The following is a 12,283-nucleotide window of genomic DNA, read 5'->3' as shown; positions in this document are numbered from 1 at the left end:
GCAAGATAGACATGTCTATCTCTAACTGCGAATGATTGCGAATGACAGCAATAATCAAGTCTGTGATTTTGTTTAAACGAAGGGAAAAAAACGTATTTTCCAGTAATTACTGTATTTCACTGTACATGTTGTTTTCCAAAGACAATTGCAGTAAAATATGGGCACGTTTGATTATTTTTGGTAAAATGTGTATGCGTAATGGTTTGATATCACTCATCTAAAATTGATATGCTAAGCAACATAAGGACACAAGGGAAGGTTTACAACATTTCTCATGATGGGGATACGCCCACCTGAGTATTCACAGCGCGCAATGACGCGCGCGCCAATGTGGAGACTTTTGTTGTGAAGCCCACTGGTTACCACGCTTAACCAAAACCACGGCTTCTCCTGCTGAGCAAAAAGCGCGGCGACTCAAATACCGGACCTATAAAGAGAACTGCAACACTAACCATATGTTAAATTTTTTATCTCGTGCGTAAAATTCGATAGAGTATTTCAGTTCCAGGTGGCGACCATCCTACGGACTGACAGTTACTATCTGTGTCTCGGGTGCCTGTTATAAACATCTTTTGTGTCCTGCGGTGACTCACATTTCTATATTCTCAAGTATAGTAGCGGATAGTCTATTTAAAGTAGACATTACTTCTTGTTGAGGTGGCAGCTTGTTTACCTAGACGTGCTCATGTTTGACTATTTTATGAAATCAGGAGCCGATGTTTAGGTCACTGGAATACCCCTTTAAATAATAATCTTTACGGATAACAAATTAACTATTTATCTTGCTTCAGGAGGCTGTTGATGTAATATTTGTTGGGGGAGAGCTTCAGCTGATTTTCTCTGGGTGTGTGAGCTCCAAATGCATTCATTGCTGGATCGGAAGAAGAAAGAAGCCGGGGTTGGGATCGAGCTGTCTCCGAGCTACTCGTTGCCCCAAGCTGCGAGGATGTTCAGCTGCGTGGGCTGCTTTTGGGTCCTTCTGTCCTCCGCTCTGGTCGCTATCTGTAGTTTCAGTTTTATATCCCCTGCGTGGATTGTCAAGGACCATCTGAAAAACAAGGACTCGGTGAGCTTCGGCTTACTTTGGCACTGCTCGGAGTCCCTGGACCACATGTACAGATGCTACACCTTCGGAGGACTCGGAAAATTCGCGGAGATCCCGTCCAGCTCGTGGCAGGTATGGAATTCACTGACCATACATGCAATAGGCTTCTTGAATGGAGGTGTTACGGTAACAATTTAGTTAGGTATTGTATACAATCGTAACTGTTTATTACATCTAAATTACATCCAAAATCCTCAGTGGTATACATGTTCGTGATGTGGACAATCAATGATACACCTTTGCCTTATAAGGTCATTAATAATTGAGAGAGGACTTGAAGTAGAATCATGATGGCTCCTACATCACTGTATGGAGTTTTTTCAGGGTTCGAATGTAGTGAGTGACATTAGTGTTGTGGATGATGGACATGGCAGCATGCACAATCAAGAATGAACTAAAGTCATTAAGTGTTGTTTTAAAGCTGATAAAGTCAACTGGTGGTATTGAGTTATGTCAGGATGAAAGGTCCAGGCTCCATGCACCACTCAGGTGAGAACTGTTGACAAAGCTGAGGTTGTGATTTAAAGGGATGCTTAGGGATTTTGGCAATGAGGCCCCTTATCAACTTCCCCAGAGTCAGATGAACTCGTGGATACCATTTTTATGTCTGTGCGGTTTGAAGTAAGTTGCTAACTAGCGTTGGTGCAATGACTGCTCGTCTATGCTAGCAAATACCCATTGACTTCCAGTCATTGTGCTAATGCTAGTTAGTATTGGCTCGCAAAACTACCTCTTAACTTCTTTCATATTGGACACTTGTGGTATCCTCGAGTTCATCTGACTATGGGGATGATAAAAAGCCTCATTGCCAAAATCCTGAAGTAACCCATTAACCTTCCACAGCAACAAGCTTTATGGTGGATGGATGGAGAGGGGTCTTGTGCCATCAATGTTTACCCAGACCCAGAGGGGTTAATGTGGGCATGTGTTTGGCATCATATCTGGCTGATATCTGGGTTTCTATTCTGCCATTATTAGATACTATTTTACTAAACAGAGGTAGTACAGTACACTCAGGGAGGGGTAGCTACGTTAGTGATGAACCATAATACTGGCAATAAGGACCTTGACATTTCTTATGTTACTTATCACTATTATAAGGTAAGTTGTTTGTTGGAGCTAAGGGGGACTGGGCAAGGGTTAGCATGGCTGTCACAGAACTACTGCCATGCATAGACCCAGACACTGCAGGCTTCATTACTGGATACAATTCCTTAGGATTTCCGTTTTTCCTATTCAGAATATGAATGCTTTGATTGGTCAAAGCATTTTTATTTATTTTTACCTTTATTTAACAAATCAAGTCAGTTAAGAACAAATTCTTATTTACAATGACGGCCAAACCCTAACCTAGACAATGCTGGGCCAATTGTGCGCCCTATGAGACTCCTGATCACAGCCGGTTATGATACAGCCTGGATTCGAACCAGGGTCTGTAGTGACGCCTCTAGCACTGAGATGCAGTACCTTAGACAGCTGCGCCACTTGGGAGCTCATACTGTCCTTAATGGGTCACAAACTGTGAGGGAGACAAAGGCTCTCGCTCCTCTTGTTATGCCAATTTTAATTTATTAACAGATATGCACTTTTGAAAACGCTTCAACCAGCATTTACCTTCAGTCTGTAAACACCAAAAATCTGTCAGAAAAAGCATTATTATTCAACATTTAAAGTCCATTCAATGCAGAATAAGGGCATGTACTAAGAAAAGACTGAGGTACAGCTATGGGACCTTGTGTCAAATGGAATCAACAAGAGATTTTACTGAGGCTGGCTAAGTCCCCGCCAAAATGAATTTATGATTCTGTAAGTTATCTCATTTGCAACTCTGGGACTGGGCAGCCAGAAGCATGCGTCCCCCAGGAGTCCAGTTGCATCGCTCCAGCATTCCTTTGGAGCAATCCAGTGCTTCAATCGCTTCTCTTCATTCTAGATTAGAAAGAGCAGGCTAGTTGGAGCCCCTACCATGCTGTAAAAAACCCTAGCTGCAATAGCCCACCAGCTACCCCAGGAGTTATGATTATGTATGAGGAGGATAAATTAACATTTGAAAGGGAAATACAAAAGTATGTGGACACCACTTCAAATTAGTGGATTTGGCTATTTCAGCCACACCCGTTGCTGACAGTTCTATCAAGTCGAGCACACAGCCATGCAATCTCCAGAGACAAACATTGACAAACATTGGCATTGGCCTGTACTGAAGAGCTCAGCGACTTTCAACATGGCACCGTCATAGGATGTCACCTTTCCAACAAGTCAGTTCGTCAAATTTCAGCTCTAGCAGGGCGTATACGACAGTCCTCAACGGATGAGGCTGAAATAGCCGAATCCACTCATTTGAAGGGGTGTGCACATACACAGCCCAACACACAGACTTTTTTGCACTGACTCTATTTACATACATTGGACTACTCACACATACTTACACCCCAACACACACACATGCATACTGACGCCACACTCACACACTTTCACACTCACCACATACACTGCTGCTACTGTCTTTTCTATCCTGTTGCCTAGCCACTTTACCCCTATCCTATGCACATAGCTACCTCAATTACCTTGTAGCCCTGCACACAACTCTTACTGGTACTCCCTGTATATAGCCAAGGTATTTTTACTCGTTATTCATTATTCACTCTGTATTTATTTAATTATTTGTACCTTTAAAAAAAAAAAATCTTTAACATTGTTGGAGAAAGACCTGTAAGTAAGCATTTCACTGTTTAGTTTACACCTGTTGTTAATGAGGCAGGTGACAAATAACATTTTATTTTATTTGATCTTTATTATGACTCATTTCTGAGGAGTCTTACCTGTTCTGTCTTTCGGCCAGGCAGTAATACCCAGGGAGTCGCTGACTGAGTGAAGTACTTCTTGTACATAGATGCGTCTGTGATCAAGGTGGCCCATGCATCACAGCATCCCAGCCTCACGCCCCCATGGCCATTTAATAAAGGTGAAGTGGCCAGTAACGTTTCATAAGGCACACGTTACGGCCCACCACGGCTTCACCCCCGCCAGGCAGACACCCCTCATTGGTGTGCAGATTATTCCGCTGATGCTCTTGCCCTCCATAAAAAAACTCTACCTCTCTCACACACACACAAATATACATACACATACTGTACGTATGCATGGAAGCACATACAGTGCCTTTGGAAAGTATTCAGACCCCTTAACTTTCTCAATTTTGTTACGTTAGTCTTATTCTAAAATGGATTAAATAAGTAAAAATCCTCAGCAATCGACACATAATGACAAAGCGAAAACAGATTTTTTAAAACATTTTTGCAAATGTATTTCAAATAAAAAACCTACGTTATTTACATAAGTATTCAGACACTGCTATGATACTCCAAATTGAGCTCAGGTGCATCCTATTTCCATTGAACATCCTTGATGTTTCTATGACTTGATTGGAGTCCACCTGTGGTAAATTCAAATAATTGCACATGATTTGGAAAGGCACATACCTGTCTATATAAGGTCCCATAGTTGACAGTGCATGTCAAAGCAAAAACCAAGCCATGAGGTCGAAGGAATTGTCCATAGAACTCCGAGACAGGATTGTGTCGAGGCACAGATCTGGCGAAAGGTACCAAGTGGCCTCCCTCTTTCTAAAATGGTAGAAGTTTGGTTGCCACCAAGACTCCCCTAGAGCTGGCTGCCTGGCCAAACTGAGCAATCGGGGTAGAAGGGCCCTGGTCAGGGAGGTGACCAAGAACCCGATGGTCACCGACAGAACTCCAGAGTTCCTCTGTGGAGATGGGAGAACCTTCCAGAAGGTCAACCATCTCTGCAGCACTCCACCAATCAGGCCTTTATGGTAGAGTGGCCAGACAGAAGCCACACCTCAGTAAAAGGCACATGACAGCCTGCTTGGATTTTGCCAAAAGGCACATAAAGACTCTCAGACCATGAGAAACAAGATTTTCTGGTCTGATTAACCAAGATTGAACTCTGGCCTGAATGACAAGCGTCACGTCTGGAGGAAACCTGGCACCATCCCTACGGTGAAGCATGTTGGTGGCAGCATCATGCTGTGGGGATGTTTTTCAGCTGCAAAGACTGGGAGACTAGTCAGGATTGAGGGAAAGATGAACGGAGAAAAGTACAGATCCTTAATGAAAACCTGCTCCAGGGCGTTCAGGACCTCAGACTGGGGCGAAGGTTCACCTTCCAACAGGACAACGACCCTAAGCACACAGCCAAGACAACGCAGGAGTGGCTTCGGAACAAGTCTTTGAATGTCCTTGAGTGGTCCAGCCAGAGCCTGGACTTGAACCAGACTGAACATCTCTGGAGAGACCTGAAAATAGCTGTGCAGCAACGCTTCCCATCCAACCTGACATAGCTTGAGAGGATCTGGAGAGCAGAAGGGGAGAAACTCCCCAAATACAGGTGTGCCAAGCTTGTAGCCTGACTCAAGAAGACTTGAGTCTGTATTCACTGCCAAAGGCCCTTTAAGAAAGTACTAAGTAAAGGGTCTGAATTCTTACGTAAATGTGATATTTCTGTTGCAAAAACCTCTTTTTGCTTTGTCATTTTGGGGTATTGTGTGTAGATTGAGGGGGGAAAACAACTATCAATTTTAGAATAAGGCTGTAACAGAGCAAAATGTGGAAAAAGTCAAGGGGTCTGAATACTTTCCGAAGGCACTGTACCTTATGCACGTACACACACACAGACTAACTGCCCCCCCTATCCCCCAAACACAGACACACACACTCCACCCACAATCACAACCTGTTTCCCTCTGACAAAAAAAGGTATACAGTAAGGCCCCCCTATCTCAGAAAGCCATGGGGTCTGTGGAGTCCAGCAATATGTGTGTGTGCGCTAAGAGCTCCATCAGAGCCCAGTAGAGGGGACTGAACGAGAGGGGACTGAACGACGAAGGAAAAGGAGGAGGTCTGCGGCTTTCTACAACTCCCTCTGTGCCTGGTTTAGATGTGCTCTGGTTAGCGTGGTGAATCTCTGTTCTTCCTCCATGTTTGAAAGCCATGGTTGGTCTGCTCTACCATCCAAGCCTTGGCACTGAGGAGCCATCCCAGAGATGTGCTAGGCTGCAGCCCTGACTGGCAGGCCTGATAGTGTCTGCTAATGTGGCAGCGCTGCTGCTAGGGAGGAATGACTGTGTTTAAATACGGGTTAAAAACACATTTGCATATGTACAGATGTAAGACCTGATCTCTTAGAATAGAACACAGACGTGATACAATGGAATTATACAATAATTATACACTATCACAGTGATATGAGCAGTCAATATAATACAGTTCATTAACAGAATTGTTTGCTATGGTTTTACCGTACACAAAGTAACAGAAGGGATCGTCTGAATGAATCCTCTAATTCTCTCAGGTTATTTCTCCTTATCATAAGACTGAGTTCTGTTTTTGTTATCGTCCCTCAGAGCTGCCTGAGCCCTGCCTGCCTGTCCTCGGGCTGCAGGCAGTGGTTGCCAGATTAGTATGTACAGTCAGTCCAGGCGTTAGCGGTTGCCAGGTTGGAGGAGGTGTTATCCAGGGACTTGTACTGTGACCTGCTGCTAGGTAAAGTGTGGAGGAGGAGGTGGTGGTGCTCGCCTCGCCTGCCAGAAGAATTGAGAGTTAACAGCTTAGTGAGCTTCCAGCAGCCGAGGGCTGGTATTGTCTGGGTTCAACACACACAGCTGTAAACACTGGCACTGCTGGATTAACCTGGCCATGTAGCACACTGGATAACAGCTCTGTCTTGACATATCCAACTGCTGTGTGAATGGTGTGGGTGTGTGTGTGTGTACATCTACAAAGATTGTCATGGTTGCGATGTAGATGAGTCATGACCAGCCTCCAGAAACATTGATTGGAAAATGTAGAATTCCATCCTCATCTTTTGTTTGTCTCTAAAGGGAAATGGTTAGGTTGACAAGCTTGAGAGTCTCAGGGTTTGGAGGAACCGGTTGTCTAGCAATCAAATCAGTGCACAACATAATCCTTTCCTCAGATTCCCATACATAGCTGCCAAAACAATGAGTCACACATTGTCCTTTCAGACATCTTCTTTGAAATACTTAATCTGAGTCTGTAAAAAAACACTTCCTTCCTTATAACAGTATATAAACCCCCCAAAGCTTCAAAATGCAATTTTGATATTCAGACTTCATAGTAACAGAACTGTCTCTGTGGAAGTGGTGTGCTCCTCAAATAGAACTGACTGACTTTTAGATGGTGTTAGCCAGTCCAGGCAATTGGCATTTATTTCTTCTCTGCACCTACAGTACCAGTCTAAAGTTTGGACACACCTACTCATTACAGAGTTTTTCTTTATTTTTACTATGTTCTACATTGTAGAATAATAGTGAAGACATCAAAACTATGAAATAACACATATGGAATCATGTAGTAACCAAAAAAGTGTTAAACAAATCAAAATATATTTGACATTCTTCAAAGTAGCCACCCTTTGCCTTGATGACAGCTTTGCACACTCTTGGCATTCTCTCAACCAGCTTCATGGGGTAGTCACCTGGAATGCATTTCAATTAACAGGTGTGCCTTGTTAAAAGTTAATTTGTGGAATTTCTTTCCTTAATGCGTTCGAGCCAATCAGTTGTATTGTGACAAGGTAGGGGTGGTTTACAGAAGATAGCCCTATTTGGTAAAAGACCAAGTCCATATTATGGCAAGAACAGCTCAAATAAGCAAAGAGAAACGACAGTCCATCATAACTTTAAAACATGAAGGTCAGTCAATGCAGAACATTTCAATAACTTTGAAAGCAGTCACAAAAACCATCAACGCTATGATGAAACTGGCTCTCATGAGGACCGCCACAGGAAAGGAAGACACAGAGTTACCTCTGCTGCAGAGGATAAGTTTATTAGAGTTACCAGCCTCAGAAATTGCAGCCCAAATAAATGCAGAGTTTAAGTAACAGACACATCTCAACATCAACTGTTCAGAGGAGACTGTGTCAATCAGACCTTCATGGTCGATTTGCTGCAAAGAAACCACTACTAAAGCACACACCAATAAGAAGAAGAGACTTGCTTGGGCCAAGAAACACGAGCAATGGACATTAGACCAATGGAAATCTGTCCTTTGGTCTGAGGAGTCCAAATTTGCTAAATAGTTTTTGTTCCAACCTCCATATCTTTGTTAGATGCAGAGTAGGTGAACAGCTGATCTCTGCATGTGTGGTTCCCACTGTGAAGCATGGAGGAGGTGTGATTGTGCTTTGCTGGTGACACTGTCAGTGATTGATGTAGAATTCAAGGCACACTTAACCAGCATGGCTACCACAGCATTCTGCAGTGATACGCCATCCCATCTGTTTTGCGCTTAGTCCCATTTATAATTTGTTTTTCAACAGGCCAATGGCCCAACACACCTCTAGGCTGTGTAAGGGCTATTTGACCAAGAAGGAGAGTGATGGAGTGCTGCATCAGATGACCTGGCCTCCACAATCACCCGACCTCAACCCAATTGAGATGGTTTGGGATGAGTTGGACCACAGAGTTTTGAAAAGCAGCCAACAAGTGCTCAGCATATGTGGGAACTCCTTCAAGACTGTTGGAAAAGCATTCCAGGTCAAGCTGCTTAAGAGAATGCCAAGAGTGTGCAAAGCTGTCATTAAGGCAAAGGGTGGCTACTTTGAAGAATGTCAAATATATTTTGATTTGTTTAACACTTTTTTGGTTACTACATGATTCCATATGTGTTATTTCATAGTTTTGATGTCTTCACTATTATTCTACAATGTAGAACATAGTAAAAATAAAGAAAAACTCTGTAATGAGTAGGTGTGTCCAAACTTTTGACTGGTACTGTGTATTGGAGGAGGAGGCAATGATGTGCTCCGCTTGAACCTGTTAAGGGCCCTCTGCCTGCCCAACAAAACGTGGAGCCCGGCTGCTGCTGGTTAATAAATTGATGGATGAGGTGTGTGTGTCTCTACTCTGTATCTCCCCCGTCCTGGAACCTATCCCCATTTTGAGAGAGAAGATGAGAGGAGATTAGAAGCGTGGTGGCTTGCAGGTTGGGCCGAGCCAAGGTCCCAGAAGGGCCCATATATTACAATGACACGCGAGTCAAAGGATTCCCTGTCACTCCCCGAGATATACACCAGTTACGTCCATGCACTTTCACAATGAAGAGTTGCAGTCTCTGCAAATCGAAGGCAGTCACTGTCTGTGCCTCTCTGGTGTAGGTTTTCCACTCTGTAGATTTACTGTCAGCGCTCACAGATATATCTGTTTAGTGTCTCCACCTCTCTTCCACCCTTTCAGTAGGAGTAGGCCTCAGATTCATGGCTAATGGGATAGCTTGCTCTGAGCTGTGCTGAAAGCTATGTGTCCAGGCATGTGTGTTTCTACTATAGATTATGTTATGTGGCCTAATGTAAGTGTCTCATATCTCTGTGGCCCATGAGGACAGGGCTGCCTTGGTGTGGAGCAGCGGTGAGAGACAAAAGCAGACTGACCCGTCACAAAAAATTGCAGAGAGATTTATCTGGGTGGATTCTCCTGACCTGATTCTATTTATATCTCTCTGTCTTACACAGTGAAGACCGGCAAAATGTCCTAACTTCTCAAATTTTTTGTTGGTTTACTATTCGTATAAGGACTTTTGGTACTCAAAAGTATAGTAAAACGTGTCCACACACACACACACACACACACACACACACACACACACACACACACACACACACACTAAAGCATAACTGTGATCAGAAGCGACATAGTGATGTGATTGATAGTGGCTGTCGATGCCAACACGTATACAGTAATTAGCGCTCCAGGGAATGCTAGTCGGGAGCAGAGACAGGACCCAGGGGCTAGAGAGAGGAGGAGGGTAACATGGATGAGTGGGGGGATATTCATTTGGATGAGGGGAAGAGAGAGGGAAAAAAGAGGGAGAAAGTGAATTTGGATGAGCTAGAAAGAGAAAATAAGGAAGTGAGTTTGATGAGAGGGAGGTGAAGAAAGAGGGAGAAAGACGGGGAGTATTTGGTATGTTATTAGGATCCCCATTAGCTGTTGTGATAGCAGCAACTACTCTTCCTGGGGTCAACATGAAACATGAAACATTGAAACATTACCGAACATGAATAGACAAGAACAGCTCAAGGTTAGAACTACATACATTTTAAATGTCACACACAGCCTACATGTCAGTACATACAGAATTCTAGGTCAAATAGGGGAAAGGCTTTGTGCTGTGAGGTGTAGCTTTATCGTTCTTTTGTTTTTCTTTTAATTTGTTTTATTTATAAACACAAAACAAACACAGCCACCACGCCCAATAAACACCACAATATGCCCACACCTGTCCATCAGCGCACAAAAACACACAGTTGCCTCCCCTTTCAATACACATATACAACCGGCTCGATTCAGTCTTATGTAGCAAAATCTGAAATTGTGTTTTTTACATTGGATAAAAGTAGAGACTCAGAGCTAGAAAATGGTATATCATACACTACAGTTGAGGAACAATGGGAAAGTAATTCTGCTTTGAAAGTTGATAAACTTGAAACCCCCCTTTTGAGAAAGTGGCCCTTGAACGTTTTGGTACACCTACTGGAGCGCTCTTCTTTGTCTACACCCATTCAGCATCGTTCACACCCTCTTAAGCCTTAGCCCCACCCATCTCTTTATAATAAAGAAAAATTCAGGGCAAAAATACATCTAGCTAAGTGGATGGGTCACTATTGTCTAGACATGTACACATGTTCATGAAATTCAATTGATGGCTGTAATCACCCCCAGACACACCTTGCTAACTTGATGGATCATGTAATCATTCTCTTGCGAAGTGGAGTCTTTTGTTTAGACATGTAGCTAGCTATCTAGCTAAACAGTGAACCATAATCCCAACCCATAGCTACAGTACAAACGCTATAAAAAGCCTTAGCCCCAACCATCTCTTTAAGGATTCACATGTGAGGCCATGTGCTAAACAGAGTGAGTATGTTAGTGTACTAAACAGCCAAATATTTCAAGACTAAAGGCTGGTTTATACTGCGTCTATTGAAATGTCTGTAGGCAGTTGTCGCAATGACGTCATGAACATCTAACTTGTCGTTGTCATTATTCAAAAAGTATAAACACAAAAACTACAGGCTGCATGACGTCAGCAGCCTGGTGGTCTAAAATAGCATAATTGGTGTATTTTAACACTAATAAACTCATCCGTTTAAAAATAAATCTGGTTAAGGGGGGTGCTAGTGAGCAAGCCATGGAGTAGGTCATGTTCTTCCGAGCTCCTGCTGAAATTGCATTTATTTAGTACTTTCTTTGTGCTTTGACCCAAAACGAACTAGGAAACACATCCTTTGAATGACTTGCTTTACTTTGTTAAACTTTTGTTTTAATGCGTAAATGGCGCATAACCTGCAAAAGTTTGAGTTCAGTTAAGAGTCACTGACAAAAGAGAAAACACTAGGCCAAAGATGAGGAGCTCGAGTTCTTCAACAAGTGGGAGCAGCGGCTCCTCCCTTCGGCTCGGCGAAAAATGAACAAGGATTTGAAGGCCAAGATTCTTGCTGCCCTCAGAGCGGACATTTCATCTATACTCAAGTCGAAACTCGAGGCACTTAGTGAGGACTTCAATTTTATTAAGTCATAGTTACAAACAGTCAAGAATGAACTCGCAAAGCATACAGCAATGGTTCATACTGAACTGGATACAGTAAAGAAAACCATCTCCGACATGGAAAAAGGCTTGTCAACATACTCAGACGACATGACTACACTACAAACCAAGGTTAAGGAGCTCAAAACATGTGACTAGCCTTAAGGAACAATACATACATTTACAACATATGTGAAGATCCAATATCAGGATCATGGGTGTGGCTGAGGACCCAGGCTCAAGTTGTACTTCATCGGTCTCACAGTTATTGAAGGAAGCCCTGAAAATGGACATTCCTTGTATACCGCTCACATTGGGGCTCTCAAATAAGAAAGCCTGGCGGAAAACTTTGCATCATTGTGGCTAGACTACACTAATACCAGTATTGTATTGATGTTCTTCGGCGTGCCAGAGACCCACTTCGATGCAACGGAACATCCATCTCTATCTTCCCAGACTATGCCCCCAGCGTTGCTCGTGACCGTGCTGTGATGTCAAGAGTCTGCTCCATGGACGGACCGACGTTCGGTATGGTGAGACTTCTTTC

General features: G+C 43.3%; 1 protein-coding gene across 1 annotated transcript in view; it reads left to right on the top strand.

Annotated features, from left to right (window-relative positions):
- Window positions 1-311: 311 nt before the first annotated feature.
- The window catches only part of LOC129817731 (LHFPL tetraspan subfamily member 7 protein-like), a 221,567-nt gene continuing 209,595 nt past the window's right edge, over window positions 312-12,283 (top strand). The window contains exon 1 of the mRNA XM_055873244.1: window positions 312-1,177. Coding sequence (XP_055729219.1) covers window positions 860-1,177 — 318 coding nt within the window. The 5' untranslated portion in view covers window positions 312-859. The remainder of the gene's footprint in view (window positions 1,178-12,283) is intronic.

Source organism: Salvelinus fontinalis, chromosome 2, assembly GCF_029448725.1.
Source record: "Salvelinus fontinalis isolate EN_2023a chromosome 2, ASM2944872v1, whole genome shotgun sequence".
NCBI lineage: Eukaryota > Metazoa > Chordata > Actinopteri > Salmoniformes > Salmonidae > Salvelinus > Salvelinus fontinalis.
Note: the sequence above shows the minus strand (reverse complement) of the source record. Positions and strands in the feature narration are given on the sequence as shown.